General features: G+C 45.4%; 2 protein-coding genes across 8 annotated transcripts in view; one reads left to right on the top strand and one right to left on the bottom strand.

Moving 5' to 3' along the window:
• Positions 1-8,000, top strand: part of Pfkm (phosphofructokinase, muscle) — a 25,434-nt gene extending 17,434 nt beyond the window's left edge. Inside the window, exons 11-23 of the mRNA XM_008841286.3 lie at positions 54-179; positions 1,220-1,284; positions 1,765-1,828; positions 2,525-2,674; positions 3,092-3,162; positions 3,493-3,580; positions 3,663-3,815; positions 4,247-4,411; positions 5,313-5,374; positions 5,643-5,754; positions 6,969-7,068; positions 7,146-7,251; positions 7,486-8,000. Of these exons, the coding sequence (XP_008839508.1) occupies positions 54-179; positions 1,220-1,284; positions 1,765-1,828; positions 2,525-2,674; positions 3,092-3,162; positions 3,493-3,580; positions 3,663-3,815; positions 4,247-4,411; positions 5,313-5,374; positions 5,643-5,754; positions 6,969-7,068; positions 7,146-7,251; positions 7,486-7,630 (1,407 nt within the window). The 3' untranslated portion in view covers positions 7,631-8,000. The remainder of the gene's footprint in view (positions 1-53; positions 180-1,219; positions 1,285-1,764; positions 1,829-2,524; positions 2,675-3,091; positions 3,163-3,492; positions 3,581-3,662; positions 3,816-4,246; positions 4,412-5,312; positions 5,375-5,642; positions 5,755-6,968; positions 7,069-7,145; positions 7,252-7,485) is intronic.
• Asb8 (ankyrin repeat and SOCS box containing 8) overlaps positions 7,814-18,853 on the bottom strand; it is an 11,354-nt gene continuing 314 nt past the window's right edge. The window contains exons 1-5 of one of the 7 annotated variants that reach the window (XM_029567454.1): positions 18,702-18,843; positions 18,602-18,621; positions 16,506-16,667; positions 14,733-14,837; positions 10,789-12,488 (exon numbers count right to left, since the gene is read on the bottom strand). In XM_029567454.1, the coding sequence (XP_029423314.1) occupies positions 11,856-12,488; positions 14,733-14,837; positions 16,506-16,634 (867 nt within the window). In that variant the 5' untranslated portion in view covers positions 16,635-16,667; positions 18,602-18,621; positions 18,702-18,843 and the 3' untranslated portion in view covers positions 10,789-11,855. The other 6 variants (XR_001872635.2, XR_003850807.1, XM_029567456.1 and 3 more) reach the window with 6 other exon arrangements.

Below are 18,853 nucleotides of genomic sequence, written 5' to 3'. Positions count from 1 at the left end.
GGGGGGGGGGGGGGGGATCTAAGCCAGATTCTTTGTCCCTTGGGCTCCTGCAGGGCAGCAGGATGGGTGTGGAAGCGGTGATGGCACTTTTGGAGGGGACTCCAGATACCCCAGCCTGTGTGGTAAGCCTTTCTGGTAACCAGGCTGTGCGTCTGCCCCTCATGGAGTGTGTCCAGGTGGTAAGTACTTATCCCACCCCATTTCTTAGTCTAATGTTCCTAGCCTGGGAGCTCATGGGACATGAGGCCAACTTCTGTGGTCCCTGTACAGGAACAGATGGAAAGGCAGGATGTGTAGTAGGAAAAGGACACAGTAGGCTGCTGTAATCCCTCTAATTTCAGGAGCTGTTACCGCTCTACTCAGCTTTGGTTCCTCATCTGTAAAATATTCCTATAGATGGGAGGCCTACATCTCCTAAAGAGAACCAATATTTCTTCTAAGAGCCAACCTGGAACCCCTTGTTATGCTGTTATTGGAAAAGGAATACAGTGCCCCTCTTAACAATATTAAAACTTGGGAAATGCTGATTATTCAGTTCTGGCTCTCTACATTTTGTCTCTATATGATATCAACCTGGAAGTGTTTTGCTAAAGTAATACAGGGTGACTATCACTCACCTTGAGGGTAATGAGGACTGGAGAGAAGATGTAATACATTTGACACAATACCTGGAGAATGTTGCTTCTCAGCTCTAGGCTAGCCACTCCTTTGATTGAATACTGTGGCTGGCTGCTGAAGTAGAGTGCTGCTTCTGATTGTTGCCTGAACACCCCTCATTTTCAGGCCTGCTTCTCTCTGAGACTTGAGAATCTCAGTGACCTGCAGCTGTGTTTGAAACCGCATCCCCAAAAGTATAGAAGCTAAAGTTCAAGCAGAAGTTGGTGCCTGAGCAGCACATGGCAGGGATCACTTTCCTCCCGCCTGGTTACCTGTAGAATCTATTCATTTACACAGCAGTCTAGGGGCCTGGGGCCTGAGGGCAGGGTGGAGGAAGAGCACGTGCACTGCCCTACTCTCCCAGAATTCCAGAAAACAGCATTTAGTGCTTTTTTTTTCTCTGCTGATTACTCAGAAAAATTAAGAAATAAATGTACTTCTGTGATAATCTGGGGAATGTAGAAAGGTGGGGTGTAAGTAGGTAGGAGCCTGTTGGAAAAGATCCAGGCACAGAATTGTGCCTTTGAGTTATGACTGTCGTGTTACTCTGTTCATCCCTCAGACCAAAGATGTGACCAAGGCCATGGATGAGAAGAGGTTTGATGAAGCCATAAAGCTCAGAGGCCGGTGAGGAAATGGCCAGTAGCTGACTACCCACAGCAATCAGATACCAGAATGAAGCCAAAATTCTCTATGGCTCTAAGGCCTAAACGAGATGCCACTTTCCTTATTGCCTCTGCAACAATTTCTTCCCCAAGAAAATCACTTGTGAGGTGACCCGGAGGCTCAGTTCATTCCAGGGATGAACAACCTTTTATTACAGTCTGTTATGTCTAGATGTGGACCCCAGCTAGGACCAAGGTTTCTCTAGGTACACAACAGCCTCATATGTTGAGCTTGGCACTTGGGAGAAGTGCCTCAGGGAGTGTTTGGTGAATGAGTAGCTCCTTTGCAAGCCCCTGACTAGTCCCTGCTCTGCCCATTAGGTCCTCAGAGATTTACCCTGTGGAAACTCATTCTTAGACCCAACTCCTGACCTGGATTCCTGTGGCTGCTTGCCATGGAGAGGGGCCTGAGGACACTCTGTTCTCTTTGTCCTTTTTTTAGGAGCTTCATGAACAACTGGGAGGTATACAAGCTTCTAGCTCATGTCAGACCCCCAGTCTCTAAGGTACTGGCAACTTGCCCTTTCCCTTAACCCTTTCTTTCCCTCAGTTTCTCTTTATGAAGTGTTCTCCACAGTCAACCCAACCTTAGCCTTGCCATGATCTTTGTTCCGACTCCATAACCTTGAGTGCTGGGACCCTGACCCTAGGTGATGACTTTCTGTTAGCCATCTCGGATACTAGCCTCATGTTCTTACCCTGTCCCGAATATCTGTAACCCAAGACTCATACCCAGTTCATGGCAGGACAGCATGCAGGAAAAAGGACTTTGCCTGTGAGAATAGTCATACCTAGGTCAATTTAAGTCACCCTTTCCATTGAAGGAGTGGTTCTAAGTATTTACTGTATATCAGAATTATCTGGGTTGTCTATTGAGTATGCAGACTCCTGGGCTCTTCCCTCAGCTGAGTCAGATCTGGGGCAGGAGGCAGGAATGTGTTGTTTAACAAGCTCCCCAGGTAGATTATGATGCAAGTGGTCCAAGGATCACATTTTGGAAAACATTGCTCTGCAAGGACTCCTATTTGTTATGTAATGACGATACCTGACTATTTGTTGACTTGTGGTGAAGAATTTTGCTTCTATGGAATAAAGTAATGGCTGTACTAGCATTGCCCTGAGCTGAGCAGAGTTCTGCCTCTCTTGGTGACCTCCCCACTGTGGGGTTTCTCTCTGCCTTCCCCTTGCCTCCTCCTGCACAGGGCGGTTTGCACACAGTGGCTGTGATGAATGTGGGGGCTCCCGCCGCAGGCATGAATGCTGCAGTTCGCTCCACTGTGAGGATTGGCCTTATCCAGGGCAACCGAGTGCTGGTTGTACATGACGGCTTTGAGGGCCTGGCCAAAGGTCAGGTATGGGAATACCATGGAAGAAGGGCACACACACATTCTGGGGTCAGTGAGTCGCTCTGGGGAAAGTCAGTGGAGCAGGGCTGACCAGTGCATCGTCTTTCCGTCCTCGGTGCATGCTAACTCCCTTTTCTCTCCAAGGAGAGTATTTAATTTTAGGGCACTAGAGTGAACCTTTGCAAATATTGTGTCTTATTTAATTCTCTATCCCAAAGCACAGTGCCTACCGTAAGTAGGTGCTTAATATTTCTGAATGAGTAAGGAGGGCATGTTCAGTGCATGGGGAAAAGCCAGTATCTAGTTATCATCTTCCAACCAAGGGGCACTGGGTGAGGTCAGTGCTCAAGAAGTGGCATCAGTCCCACACAGCCCTTTTGGAGCTCTAGCCATAATGCAGAAATGTGTGGCCTTTCCCTGCAGATTGAAGAAGCCGGTTGGAGCTATGTTGGGGGCTGGACTGGCCAAGGTGGTTCCAAACTTGGCACTAAAAGGTAAGTGATGTTGTGGGAGCATCTCCTCCCAGTCACCCTTTCAAGATGCCCTGGATTGTGGGCATCATTTCGTTAGATCAGGGCCTACACCTACCACTCTTCAAACTCAGTAGTGTCTTCAGTGATGACAGACAGACCCACCCACACATCATGTAGCAGATCTAACAATTTAGAGCTCCATTGTGTATTCCAGAATTGTGTGAGAGTGTGTGGGAGAACCAGGGCACAAGTCCAGAAGCTATAAATAAAGTACGTTCTAACTAATTTCTCTCCTTCCATCTTTCCTCGCCCCCAATTTCCCACCCTTGCTCCCTGCTTCCGGTCAATTAGGACCCTGCCCAAGAAGAACTTTGAACAGATCAGTGCCAACATAACTAAGTTTAACATTCAGGGCCTTGTCATCATTGGGGGCTTTGAGGTGAGTGTCCCTACTGTTTCCTCCTTTCTCCCTCCCACCTTCCCATCTTTTCCCACGTCTGCCACTGCTGCTCTCTTTTTAGGCTTACACAGGGGGCCTGGAGCTGATGGAGGGCAGGAAGCAGTTTGATGAGCTCTGCATCCCATTTGTGGTCATTCCTGCCACTGTTTCCAACAATGTCCCTGGGTCAGACTTCAGCATTGGGGCCGACACAGCCCTCAATACCATCTGCACGGTGAGAGCCAGCCTCCGCCTCCCAGCTCTTTTCTGCCAGTGTTATTGCTCTGGTTCTGGAAAGTGAGCTTTAGTACCATACGAATGGTGGTGTGTAAAAAATACTTCTTCAGGTGCAGGCATCTGTATAGACCTTAATGGAATTCATTCTCCTTACCTGGAAATACATCAAATGTTACCAAATGGTTTTGTTGTTTTCTAAGGTTAAACGTTTTAATTTCCTTATTCTGAGCAACATTAAGAATAGGTATCACTTCTTTCCCAGGAGAGAAGTTCCACAGTGTAGTGCCCTTCTTGAATACAGGATCGTGATGAGGTCTGGGGAGCTTGCTGGCCTTGAAGGATATAGCTCTGGAGTTGAATTAATGAAAAGAGCTGAAGAAGGACCAAGAATCAGACCTCTGACTCTTCTGTGTCCCATTGTCTTTACAGACTTGTGATCGAATCAAGCAGTCAGCAGCGGGCACCAAGCGTCGAGTATTTATCATTGAGACTATGGGTGGCTACTGTGGCTATTTGGCCACCATGGCAGGACTGGCAGCTGGGGCGGATGCTGCCTATATTTTTGAGGAGCCCTTCACCATTCGAGACCTCCAGGTAGATGTCCACCAGGCCTGCTCAGTGTTTCTCCCTTATTCAGTCTGTCCCCTGAGTATCCCCCACAGTAACTAGAGCTCAAGGTGAGGATGGAGCTGATGGGTCCATGGAGCCCACGAAGTCCTGCTTCCTGCAGGTCTCCAGTGCAGCCTCACACATACATGACCACAGCTACGGTTTGGGCCTTACTTTTAAGCTCTTTCTGTGAAGTTTTATATTTTATCTTCCCAAAAGTCATGCAAAGGTAATACCTCCCTATTCCAGGTGAGGAAGGTTTAGAGAGATTTAAAAACTTCAAAACACCCAAGAGAGCAGGTAGTTTACCTCCTTAAGGAATCAGGGAGCCTTTCTCCCTCCAGATTTCCCTTGGTGTCATTCTAGTTTTGAGAGAGCGCCTTTATCCCTGGGGTAGGGTTCATACTTGAGGGTCAAATGATCCTTATTTTTCCAGTTTTAAGTTCACTGGAGAAAGCAAGCTGCAGAGTAGAGGCTTAGCAGCAGGCTGAGGAAACTCCCAGCTCAGGATCCCAGCCAACCCCTGCCAAGTGTGGGAGTCTACTTTCAAGCCAACTTGAGGCTCAAGAGAAGGAACACATTCCTGACAGCTGAGTCACTGCTTTGCATACAAGCAACCCCTGTTAAGACTAAAAATCCATGCTGTAGGCAGTCAGTCCTCTGAGGGAAGGGCAGTCATAAACTCCTGGATAGGGCGATGGGCAGTCACTAAGGTTTCTCTAACATTCACTCTCTGTTTTACCTAAGTTCCATCCGTGCTAAACTTGTGAATGATTGAACAGTTATCTTCTTCCCGCTTCCCTCTTAGTCCTGGTGTTGCAGAGGGACAGATTGCTTGTCCACCCTCACCAACCCACCGAGCTTAGGTTTACTGTTTCATTTTCAGGCAAATGTTGAACATCTGGTGCAAAAGATGAAAACAACTGTGAAAAGAGGCTTGGTGTTAAGGTAGCTTTTCTACAATTTGCTCCTAAGTGGAAAAGAACTCGTCAGGCTTTGGCCCTAATCCATAGAATGGATCCATGGTTGGATACCCTGAAGAGTCTGTATATAGAGGGGGGTGGAGGAACCTATCCTCTAATCCTTGGGAAGAGGTAGGAAATTAAAGAACAGTCTACAAAGGTAAAAATTGGGGATGAGGAGACAGCTGGAGCCCCAGGTTGTCGGAGTCACTCCCAGGCCTGCTTGTTGGAGTCACAGGCTTTTGGTCTGGCAGGAATGAGAAGTGCAATGAGAACTACACCACTGACTTCATCTTCAACCTGTACTCTGAGGAGGGCAAGGGCATCTTCGACAGCAGGAAGAATGTGCTCGGCCACATGCAGCAGGTAGGGAAGACAGCCCACACATGTCCTTCGTCAGGTAACCATAACCCCTGGCAGCCATATAGCCTCCCACTGGCCTTCTCCAATCTCCTAGAGGCTCAGGGACACTGGAACAAGGTTGGGTCATAACATCACAATATCTCTATCTTGGAAATGACCTCAGAAGTGAAGTTAATCTTCTTCGTTTAGGACACAGTTCCTCAGCTTTGACATCATTGCCATTGGGGGATAGGTATTTTTTGCTATGAGTGGCTGTTCTGTGCATTGTAGGAGCTTAGCAGCATCCCTGGACTCTGCCTGCTAGAAGCCAGAAGTACCTCCCTGTCATCCTTAATTTTAACAGAAGCATCTCCAAACGGTGCCACGTGTCCCCTTATGGACAAAGCCCTCTCCAGTTGAGAACCACTGATACTGATGAGGAAAGTGAGGTACAGAGAGGAGCAAAAACTGTTCAAGGGTCATTCATCAAACTTGGACTAGAGCTAGAATGAGTCCAGTTGGATGCTTTTCTTAGCACACCACGAGCCTTTGAGGTACCTGTGTAGGCACTTGCTGGTGCTGGGCTCCTCTCCACTAACTGGAGCTTCAGGGGAAAGGACTTCTGCTGCTGCTAACATTCAGCCTACCCACGGCAGGCCTCATTCATGGGTAGAACTACTAGTCCCAAACGTACCCCCAGCTGATGTCTTGTAAGCACTGATGTTTCTGCCTGCCAACAAAGGAATTCCAGTATTCCCAGGAACACACCAGCTCCTGCGGGAACATGTATGTTATTGGACGTGTATACAGCCTTTCCTTCCTTCCTCTCATTTTCCCAATTTCCTTCTCCTAGTTCAGAGGAAAACGGACACAGTATTGAGGTCATACCTGAAGCAGCTGGACTGGGCTGCAAAGAATACCTCTGTATCACTGATCACAGTGACTGTCAAAAGCTGCTAGGCTGAAAAGGAGAATTGAGGTGTAGCCAATTCTAAAATGGAACCTGGCAGTTGTGGAGCTAAGAAAGAGAGAGAGAGAGCTGTCTGGTTATTTCCTTCAGCTAGTTACCCTTATACTGGATAAAGGGCCCGCTCACCTTGGGTCCCTGCGCTCTCTCAGGTGTCCTTTCATGGTTAGACTTCCAGATTCCTATAAATCCAGGATCCATTCTTTCTTATGTTTAGATAGCTGTTACTTTGTTAGTCTTTTCCTCTAATTTTTATATTTTTCCCACTTAGGGAGGAAGCCCAACTCCCTTTGACAGGAATTTTGCCACTAAGATGGGTGCTAAGGCTATGAACTGGATGTCTGGGAAAATCAAAGAGAGTTATCGTAATGGTAGGTGGGGTAGGAAGGTGAGTCCCTCTTTAGAGGCTGACTACGATTTAGAGAGTAACGACCATCCTTTATTTCAGGACGGATCTTTGCCAATACTCCAGACTCAGGTTGTGTTCTGGGGATGCGTAAGAGGGCCTTGGTCTTTCAACCAGTGGCGGAGCTGAAGGACCAGACAGATTTTGAGTAAGCACTCCATTCCAGAGTGGACTTCCGCTACTCTCAAGCTGTACTCTCTTTAGCTGGGTCACTGTCTGCAATGCTTTTCTTTTAGAGGTGACACCGATGGTCTCACCCCCTTTAGATTTGACGCTCATGCCCTAAATTCAGCCTCTTGTCCAACATCTTCCCATTAACATTTGGTCAAAGTTCACTGGGTTACAGTAATATTGTATCACTAAATGCTTCCTTCCTCTGTAGGCACCGAATCCCCAAGGAACAGTGGTGGCTGAAGCTGAGGCCCATCCTCAAAATCCTGGCCAAGTATGAGATTGATTTGGACACCTCTGACCACGCCCACCTGGAGCATATCTCTCGGAAGCGGTCTGGGGAAGCTGCTGTCTAGACCTCTTTGAAGCAAGAGGAAAAACATTATCTGATCATGGGTCAGCTCACCCTGGGTAGATCTAAGTCCATGATTTCTTAGTGTTTTAGTCCATCTTCCACCCCATTAGGTTTCCTTGTACTTTGTACCTGCAAACCTCAATCAGCTGTGGCCAGGAGTTGGGGGAGTTTATCATTACTTCTACCCCAGCTTCGTCTGCCACAGAGGCTGGATTCCTCTAGTGCTACTGCTAGGTTTCAGCTACTCCGTTAGAATTTTCCTAAAAATCAGCTTTATTTATTTCTTTGTGATAACGAAGAATCTTAGTTCATCTACTTTTACTACAGTGACAAACTATAACTACACTAATAAATGCCAACTGGTCACTGTGCTTTTGGTTCTCCTGTTCTCATCTCACAAGGGGAGTGTAGTACTATCAGCTCCATGTACCAGACCTACCCAGACAGACCTGGGAGAAAACAGCGCATGATTATCATGAGCACTTCGGCTTGCTGGAGTATTTTTTTGCAGCATCTCTTGGCTGTGTATTGCGTCCTCGAACACAGGGTACCAACTCTCAGCCCCATCTCCCACTAGTCCCTCTGGCATTCTCTGAAGACAAGAGGATCCTCCTATCTCCCCAAGTGTGAGGGTATGCTTTACTTCTTGATCATACGCCTATTACCTAGGCTTGCTTCTCCCCAGCATCCCAAAATCTCTGCTCCCAAACTTAGCATTCTTTTCTTTTTTAAAAATTTTATTTTTATTTTATGTGTATGAGTATATTGCCTGCATATATGTGAGTGCACCTGTTTCATGCAATGCCATGGAGGTCAGAAGAGGGCTTCGGATTCCCCTGGAACTGGAATTAAGGACGGTTCGTAGCCACCCTGTGGGTGCTGGGAATCGAACCCGGGTCCTCTGCAAGAGCAATCAGTGCTCTTAACTGCTGAGCCATCTTTCCAGCCCCACATTCTTCCTTTTCAACTCCTCCTCTCGACTCTTTCTTGGATGAAAGCCAGACTCCATCTGACAGAAACTCTGTGGCAAAGACATGTACATTTTGGAAGCCTGGACAATAGAGACACGGGTCTGGACCCGTGCTGGGTTGGGAGGAATACACATGCTTTGGAAAGATGCAGTTTTGTCTTCTGTCCGTAGTAGCTGCTGCATCCTCAGTATCCTGTCCACATGCAGTCAGGCCTCAGGATCACAGGGTGACAGGAGGGGAAGATTAGCCTCTGCAGACCAGACTGTGACTCAGTACAGACATGCCCAGTCCTCCCAACCCATACAGCTTCCTCCCTTGCCAGGAAAGATAGTCACAGTATTACAATGGGTGTCTGGCTGTATGCAATACTGCTGTCATGCCCTTATAACAGTTCTCAACCGTGACTAGGAAGGCTTTTGCCAGAGTTGGGAGTTAAAGCAGCTCTTTGAAGTTCTTTAAAGGCAAGAGAAATTAACAATAAACATCCAGTGCTGTTAGGCATTTTACATGCTATCATTGAATTCTAAAAACAGCTTTATAAGTGGTGACGAGTCACTTCAGTGATGAGGACACTGGCTCTGAGTGATTAAGTAATGTCTCCTAGGTCTTCAAACCTAAAAAACTAGGAGTCAGACTGATCTTCAAGCCCATTCTGGTTCTCTAAGCCTTTTCTCACCATGCTACTCAAATCTGAAAATCCATATAGACTATGAAGTGAAGTGAAAAGCTCAGGCATTCAATTGGAACATAAGTGCCAACCCCCTAGGAGGCTCTTTCCCATCTTTATTTTCCAAAAATATTTTATGTATGTGTCGAGAGTTTTGCATGCAGATGTGTAAGTGCACCGTGTTGTGCAATGCCCACAGAGGTCAGAAGAGGGTGTTGGATCCCCTGGAACTGGAGTTACAGATGGTGGTTAGTCACCGTGTGGGTGCTGGGAACCGAACCAGGTCCTCTGCAAGAGCAGCCAGTGCTCTTAACTGCTGAGCCATCTCTCCAGCCCCTTTCCCATTTTTAATGTTAAAACTCTTTGGAAAATGAAAAGGGAGAAAGAAGATAGGACAAAGTTATTCACAGAAGAAAAATTCCAATTTGTAAAGAATAAAATTTTAGGATTAAAATGATCTGAAAACATAGTAAAGACCACTTAAAAAAGAAAATCTGTGAAGTGCATTTCTTTTCCCTAAAGTTAAAGAGATACGTGAGGCTGTGTTGGAACTGATGGAGTGATGGTGCAGTTTATTAGTGACCACTGTGACGCTGAAATGACTGACTTCACTGGTAATGTCTGTTTCCACGTGGACAAAATGGTTTTTTTTTTTTTTTTCCAAGTTACCATCAGTGTCTGTGATGGGAAATGGAGTTGCGTCTGCAGTAGTTTATGACCTAGCCCGGCAGTAGTGTGCCTAGCTCCGTTTTTGAGTAATTCATCCAATCTTTGGGGGCGGAACCTGGGCTTTAGCATTTAAACAGTGGCCCATGCCTTTAACTCCAGCACTCTGGAGACAGAGGCAGGCCTGGTCTATGAATTCTAGGCCAGCTGGGGTTACAGAGAGACCCTGTTTCAGAGAAACAACAAAAAATTCTCTACATGGGTTTAATAGTTGCTGGGCTTGAGAACCACTGCCTAAAGTGAATCTCATTCCTAGCTGCACCTCAGGAGTGTCTGAAGAAACACAGTGCGCAGCCCTACCCGAGAGACCTGAGCAGCTAGTGCACAGCGAGACCGTGCATCAGTGTTTCCTAAAAGCATCCTCAGTGATTAAATGTGCAGCATTTTTTTCTTCTTTTTTGTTGCTGTTGTTGAGGGCTGAACCCAGGTCCTATGCAAGAGCAGCCAGGTCTCTTACCTGATGAGCCATCTCGTCAACCTTTTTTTTTCTTTGTCGGTGGTGCTGGCAATTAAACCTAGGGTCCTGTACAAGCCAGGCAGGGGGCTGTACCACTGTGCTACCCCCTGAAGCTGAGGTTGAAGGGAAAAGCAGAGACTCCAAATCTGGAGTAAGGGGATATGAGGAAGGGGAGGGATGCTGTAGACCGTGGCGGAACGTTCCTGATCACTCCTGCCCACAATCACTTGCTGAGGGGAGAAGGAAGGAAAGGCGCACGAAGAACCACGCAGTAAACATCTGAAATGCATGCGCAGAGGAGGAAGTGGAGAAAAGTAGAAACAGTAGAAGCTGCCAAGCTTGGTTTTAGAGCTATTTATTTATTCTTTTTAAATGGGCAAAAGCCAGCAACAGCAGGAAGGACAAAAGCAGACGTACTCGAGTTCCAAGTTCGCTGTCAGAGGAGACTATTCACTTTGTGTGTGTAGTTTCCAGCCAGCTTTTTTTTAAAAAAGTGCTTTTCAAACTTGCATACAGATCATTTAAGATCAGTATCAACTTTATCTAGTTTAAGAGCATCAAAAGGAAAACCTTACTCACCGACTAGGTCTTATGGGTAGGTGGCCAGCTCAAAAGCAGCTCTTCTCCATTCTCCATTCCCTTCTCAGCTCCGTCTCCTACCAGCATCTGCTATGGCTCAGTAAAGAGCAAAGTTTCCAAGACCGTGGAAAGAAAAACAAGTCCAAACGCCTAGTTGAGCCCTTTCCATAGGGAATGAGGACCCAAGGGAAAGGAGCCCCATCTCCCCTGCTGGAGCAAACACCTCAACCCAAGGCGCAGGAAATCCATGTTAAGCCCATTAGTGCAAATTGGCTTTCAGGGAGAAAAAAAAGCAAAGACTTAACTCTTTTGGTGAGGAGAGAGGAACCAGTCCTTTCTGAACGCCCACTTTGAGTCAGGTTCGAGTGTTCATCCTTGGGACATAATTCTTGTTAACTGGAATTGTGATTATTCTTAAACTTCTTCACAGATGAACTAAAGAGCTTTCTAGAAGGTCTTCTGCAATACTAAATCATGTCCCCAAAGGAAAACCACACACTCTCAACACTTTCCATCCTCCTAGGGAAATTTAGTTGCACTGTTGACATTAAAGTGTCCTAAAGGGGAGGATGAGGGAGCCCTTTTGCAGGGTGCACTGTAAAAAGCCAACTAAGCAACAGAAGCTCAAACAAAAGTGAGGGATTTCTTTGGTTGTTTGGTATGAGAGGGGAGGTGGTGTGTGTTACTGCTGCGACATGTTGCCTCAAAATGTATAAACCACACAAAAGGAACAAGTTCTTTTTTGTGTTCCGTGACAAAGAGACAGTACTGCAGTGAAAACCTCACCCAGAGCTGCCCACGTGATGGCGCAAATGTCTCCTCCAGGCTATTCTACAAGTAACAGGTATTCCTTCAAAGAAGCGGGCAGTGGAAGACCCTTCACTGCATCCGGTAGATACTGGAGACCCAGGCTACGGCGTACAGCATAGCGGGAGAGTGTTTTCAGAGTCCCTGGTGCTGAGCACAACACAGTCAGTTTTTCACACAGCTGCTGGTCTTTGGCTACTTCTCGTGGCATGGTGCCGTTTTTCCTTAATTCGAAGTGTCCAACAGCTCTATGGAGGAGCTCAAAGCAGGAGTCCTCTTTCTCTGTTCCAAGTCCTCTGACTAGCAGAGCCACCAGGCGAGAGATGGGTGTCTGGCCTTTTAAGTTGATGACTCTGACCTCAGCACCATAATCAAGAAGGATGCTGACGCTCTCAAGATTTCCCTTCATGGCAGCCCAGCTGAGAGGTGTATCATTGTTGTAATCCAGGGCATTTACAGAGGCCCCACTCTCCAGAAGAGCCCGCACACACTCAGCATTGTTCTTAAAGGCTGCCCAGTGAAGAGGGGTATCTCTGTTGCCATCCAGTGCATTGGGGTTTGCGCCATATTCCAACAGGACTTCCACACAAGCCTCATCTTTTTCTGCTGCATAGTGGAGGGCTGTTCGGTTGTAACCATCCAGGGCATTCACCTGTAGAAAGGAAGTGTATTACAGCGGGCAGGTTACTGGAAGGAAGAAAAGACTGTAAAGAGCCCTGCATGTATTTGCCCACTACCTTGGTCATGCAGTGCTCTGAGTAAGGTCAGTAAGCAAGTCTCCAGAAGTCTCGGTGATGAAGATGAGATAGCAGGAGCTTAGGGGCACATGGGCGCTGTCTGAATATAGCCAGCTATTACATTAACTAGCCGCAGGCTCTGTTGAGTATTTTGCTGCAGTGTCCACCTCTTGCATTAGAATCTCTACCACTGAGTAAGGAGTAGAACAGCAAAAGATGAACCCAAGTCTTTCCAACTACTCTGAAAAATTCTGGAGTACTTTACTTATCTTCTTCCTGTATCCTGTGATAAATGGAAACCAGGCGGGGGGGGGGGGCACACTCTGTCCTTGTAGTTTTGTTATGTTCTTTAACCCTACAGAGACATTCAAAATGTGAAACTAAATTAGACCTTTGCAAAAATATGCTGTGGATTTTTTGAGATGACTCAAACGAATACATGAAGAGGGACGAGCACAAACTACAAACTTCCAGTCCTGAAAGTCTCATTACCTCAAATTCCCAACTTAAAAGTGACAAGATCACTGTCATAAACGCAGCAAAACAAAGCATTTCACTGCATTAACCTTTTTATTCTGCTAAGCCGCATTTTCACTTTGACCACTGCTATGAATCACTCGGGATATAACTTGGTTTTCACTTTAGGGTCACTCACAAAAGGTTTAATCACTAAATTATAGACGAGCTAGTGCCAAGTAGAGAACAGCATGACTGCAGAGAGATGACAGTGGGGCTCGCTTCCTGGACTTACTGTCCAGTGTGTTTGGGACTGCACACTGATTCAGATTAGCACCTCAGCATATACTATCTTTAAGACTACTCACAACAGTCAAGCTGCTAGTGTATCCATTTGACATGCACTTAACTTAGCAACTGCCATAAGCTGGCAATCCAAACACAATCTTATGGCATGAGGTACCATCACCATGCTCTTTCTACAGATGGAGAAACAGGCAAAGGAACGGATTAAGGATCTATTCATAGTCACACAACTGGAAGGAAATGAGCTGGAATTGGGTCTGTGAAATCTGGTTTCAAAGTCTTTTTAGGGGAGAAGAAGAATGGTCAGTTTCAGACAGGGTCTTGTTAAACATTCAGGCTGGCCTCCAACTTGGCAATCCTCCTGCCTCATCCCCTCCTAGTGCTGGGATTATAGGTGTGGAGCACCTGCCTGGCTCAGAGTCTGTTCTTTTAATCATTTTTTTTTACATTATGTTGCTTCATATAAAACCAAGGGTCTACTTTAATTATTTTATTTTTATTTTTATATGTATGAGTATATTGCCTGCATGGATATAAGGGTACCCATGTCATGCAGTGCCTGTGGAGGTCAGAAGAGGCCGCTGGATTCCCCTGGAACTAGAGTTACAGATGGTTGTTAGCCATCCTGTGGGTGACAGGATTGGAACCCAGGTCCTCTGCAAGAGCAGTCAGAGCTTTTAACCACTGATCCATCTCTCCAGGCCCCCAAGGGTCTACTTTCAAAACTAAGTTTTGGTTTTTAGTGTAAGACGCAGTAGAAAGAAGGTAAGAACAAACTATACTGAAAAGAATTAGTAGGGAGGTAACACAAGGAGCCGTTCTTGAGGAAGACACTGTCTTAGGAAAATCATCTTGCAGAGCTCCATGTCTAATTGTACGTATTAAATGGTTTAGATTTCATCAGAGTTGAGAAGTCTCTGTTTATGCTAACTGAACAGTCAACAGGAAAGGATCCAATGGAAATGTGAACATCCCCTAAGAGGGAAACTGGGAAGGAAAGAGAAATAAAACAACTTCTTGGAGCCACAGGAAGCTTAAAAGAAGGAAAAAGGGCAGGGGAATGAACTCCTGAGAATCGTTTTATGAATCTGCTGTTATATTTTGCTTTAATATCAGCTATGTCGTCACAATGAGTTGCAAAGGAACACTGAAGGTACAAAGAGAATTCCTTTTTAATTTTTTTGTTTTTGGTCTTTTTGAGACAGGGTCTCCCTGTAGCCCCAGCTGTCCTGGAACTCACTTTGTAGCCAGGCTGGCTTCTAACTCACAGAGATCCTCCTGTCTCTGCCTCCCGAGTGCTGGGATTACAGGTGTGCGCCACCACGCCCAGCGCAAAGAGAATTCCTAAGAAACAAACTCAGGTTTTGATGAATCATGACTGTGGAGATGTCAGTTACCTCTGCTCCTTTTTCCAGGAGTAACTCCACACAGTCAGCATCTGACACCATGCAGGCACAGTGCAGGGGCTTCAGTGTCCCGTGAGTGCAGTTCACATCTGCTCCCTGTAGGAAGGAGGAATTCAGGGTGAGACTCTGAACTAGTTTTGAGGAAGAGACTTGAACTACAGATCTCAAGAGAAGGAACTGTCAGTTCCCCAGGTCAAGTTATTACGTTTCTTCACATGGTAGCCTGACAAAATGGCCACTTGGACATCCTTGAGGACATGACTTTATGTGTGAAAGCTGTGGGAACATCATTAGGCAGGAAAGCTCTGGCCACCATGCTGTTAAGTCATGAAAATGAGTCTGTCAGACTGAGGCCATAACTATTAGGCTCTTTTCGCCATTCAACAAATGACCCTGACAATGATAGGCCATCTTAATGTTCGTTTATAAACATTTTCGGTCTTGGCATGCTCTGTCCCCCACATTCTAAATCTAGTGCGTCTATTCCTAATCTCATAAAGGGAGATAACGATGCCATTCAGACCAAAGCCACTGAATGACTCAGCAGCAGAGCTAGAATTAGAATGTGACAAGTGCCTACTGCTGACTCTTCTGACCCCACTCAGCAGAGAACAAGCTAGTGCTTGCATTCATTCCTTCTACAATTGGGCCATATAACCTGAAGCAATTATGGAGCCTCTGGCTGTAAAAGATCCTAAAGTTGTTTAGGCTATACAGATGACTATATGGGTGCATTTTCTAAAAGATTACTCTGCGACGTCTCCTTAAGAGGAATAGGGTACTAAAAAAACTTTCTAGGATACTAGTCATGCAACAAAATTACTGAACAACAGTTACTAGCTATCAGATAAAGTGTTTTTTTAAATTTTGTTATTTTTATTTTATGTGTATGAGTGTATTGCCTGCATGTATGTGAGTGCACCCATGTTGTGCAATGCCTCGGAGGTCAGAAGAGGGCTTTGGATTCCCCTGGAACTGGAGTTAAGGACGGTTCGTAGCCGCCATGTGGGTGCTGGGAATCGAACTCAGTCCTCTGCAAGAGCAGTCAGTGCTCTTAACTGCTGAGCCATCTCTCCAGCCCTAAAGTGTTTTCTTAATCTGTAATTACACATTTTAGGGGACCACAACTGGTAGCTGTTGTAACCATAGCAGGAAAGTGAAATCTTTCCATGTAATCATCATAACCTCACAAGGATTTGAATACTGACCTCTGCTTTGCTTGCCTCCTACTGCCCTTACTAAAACATGTCAGAAGGTGTTGAGCTGGATGGTTGTGTGTGTGTGTGTGTGTGTGTGTGTGTGTGTGTGTGTGTGTGTGTGTGTGCGCGCCATATCCAGGAAGATTTTACAAAAAACAAGAGATGAGGATTATCTAGAATATATTTTATGAGGAAAAACAGATACAAAAAATGAAAGGGAGAAGGGAAATGAAACAAACACAGGGAAAATGTATTTGAATGATGACGTTAATACATTAAAGAATATAAACTCCTTGCCAAAACAAAGCTGCACATCTATAATCTACTGGGATTTAGCAGGGATTCTCCCACTTCCCCTCCCAAAGGTCCATTCCATCAAGAACAGCATACTCAGCTGGGCGTGGTGGCACATGCCTGTAGTCCCAGCACTCGGGAGGCAGAGGCAGGCAGATCTCTGTGAGTTCAAGGCCAGCCTGGTCCACATAGTGAGTTCGAGGACGGCTGGGGCTACAGGGAGACCCTGTCTCAAAACGACCAAAAAAAAAAAAAAAAAAGGCATACTCACCCCTCTGATGAGGTCCTCTACGTTATCATGTGGGAAGGAACGGATGGCAGCGATTGTTCGGATTAAGCGCTCTGAGAGAGAGTATTTGCTCTGAATGCTCTGCATAATATACCACATACTGGAACTCATCAAGGCTCAGCGTGTTCACATGCTCCAAAGTGCCTGAAACAAAGAAGTTTTAGGCATATACAATATCACTGGGAATACCTGTCCTAACATTCTCTAGGACTTCCCATGATAAAAGCAGATGTCAAGGTGATTAATGAATAATAACATCTTTTATAATAAGTAGTTGCTAAGATGCTAAATAAACCTGGTTTCAAGTGATCTGACCTCAGGACCCCTCTTCTAGTCTCTGAGGCAAACCAGGACATGATCTGAGAGGTGATATATGAGATTCCCATGATGCTCTATGTGGTTTACAAGTCTAGTACGGAATAAGATGTTTTGAAGGCTGAAGATAATACAAAACACTCTTTACATCCTCTGAATTTTTGCTATTTATTATCAAAATTACTGTTAAGTTTCTTATACATTTGCCTTGCAAAAGAGTTATGTACACATCATTGTTTCTCCATCTGAATTGAAATCAACCAAACAGAAAAGGACTTTGTCTTCTACTTTTCTGTGCAGTAAGGCCAGCCACAGACTCTCAGAGAATATTGATATTTAATATTGTTTGTTTGACTAAGGGATATGGAAGTATTGGCTATTGAAAAAACATATGTATCTTGACAATGATAATTCATCTGGGAAATGTTTTTGAATGTCTTCAGCAGAGAAAAAGCAGGAAATAAAATATTCTAAAACAAGGAAGAAAGCAGAAGTAGAACCACTCTGAAGTCATCTATATAAATTAGAAGAAAGTTCATACCAATAATAAAATGTCTCAGATATAGGAAAATAAGACTTTAAAGGAATTAAAACATTTTAAGAACTGACTGAATATGTTTGAGCAAATATGTGTTGGAACTACAATATGGCAGAGAATCCTAGGATGAGAGAAGAAAGTAAAGTAGCATACTTAATTCAACTATGATAAAAGTTGTAACTATAAAATGTGTTAGGGGAACATTTAAAATGACAGTTACTAAGGTGGTGAATTTCTACAAAAAAGTACCTATCAAAAACTGGAGAAGGGGCTGGAGAGATGGCTCAGCGGTTAAGAGCACTGACTGCTCTTGCAGAGGACCCGGGTTCAATTCCAAGCACCCACATTGCAGCTACAAACCATCCTTAACCCCAAATTCCAGGGGAATTCAAAGCCCTCTTCTGACCTCTGCAGCACTGCACGACACGGGTGCACTCACATACTTGCAGGCGATACATTCGTACACATAAAATAAAAATAATATTTTTTTAAAAAACTGGAGAAAAGATACTATAAGGAGTACCAAGACTTTAGAGTAATTGCTTAGGGAGCACATTTATTAAAATGTCAGATCCTTAGACGTAGAGGTGTGGGTTTTTAAAAACAGTTCCTGGTATATGATAGGTTGGTTCTCAATGAATATTTTTTGAACCAATGTAAAGCTTTTTCTTCGGATCCTAATAAAGTCAAAGCTTGCAGTAATTAAGTGCATTATACATATAACTACTAAGAGTATTTGAAAATTATTTTGGTCATTTGGTAATTTATAAAATACTTACTTTGTGATGGGGTGGTAATTCATAAAATATTTGCTTTTGTGATGGGGTATCCCTTTATACGTTACACAATACTCTATAAACGCTACTAGTTTCTTTTTGCTGATCAGTAGCCATTTAGATATGTTTTAAGTGTATACAGGGCTGCCATAGCTCCGTGGTACCTACCAGGTCCTTCGTCCAATCTTCAGAGACAAGAGTCTATATCTTACACTTCGTTGCAAAAAAGGGGACGGGCGCGCATGAATATATTTGAGTGAGGATTCCAGTAATGGGGGCAGAAAAACTGACTGGCTAAAGTGGAAAGCTAGGACTGGGGGGTTAAGTGTCTGGCAGATAAACGGATGAACCTAAACCGTGTACTGATGCTGGCAGTGCTCCTGGGCTCCAGGCTAAGAACTCCAAACTGGAGAGCGCACCGCTGGGCATCCCGGGGAAGCTAAACCCACCCCGTGTCCGGACGGCGGACCTGCGTTCTGAGCCCTGCGGTCCTTCCTCGGCTGGCGGACCTGCGTTCTGACCCCTGCGGTCCTTCCTCGGCTGGCGGACCTGCGTTCTGACCCCTGCGGTCCTTCCTCGGCTGGCGCGGACTCGCCCGCACGCCCCATTTTCTTTCGCCACGGGGCCCACGAGAAACATTTTTTCAAAAGCCTAATGGAAGACGCTCGGCAGACAACAGCTGCGGCTCCGGGGAGGCCCGG

This window comes from Nannospalax galili, unplaced genomic scaffold (assembly GCF_000622305.1).
Source record: "Nannospalax galili isolate Female #2095 unplaced genomic scaffold, S.galili_v1.0 scaffold841, whole genome shotgun sequence".
Classification (NCBI taxonomy): domain Eukaryota; kingdom Metazoa; phylum Chordata; class Mammalia; order Rodentia; family Spalacidae; genus Nannospalax; species Nannospalax galili.
The sequence above is the reverse complement of the archived record's forward strand: the minus strand, read 5'-3'. Positions and strand labels throughout refer to the sequence as shown.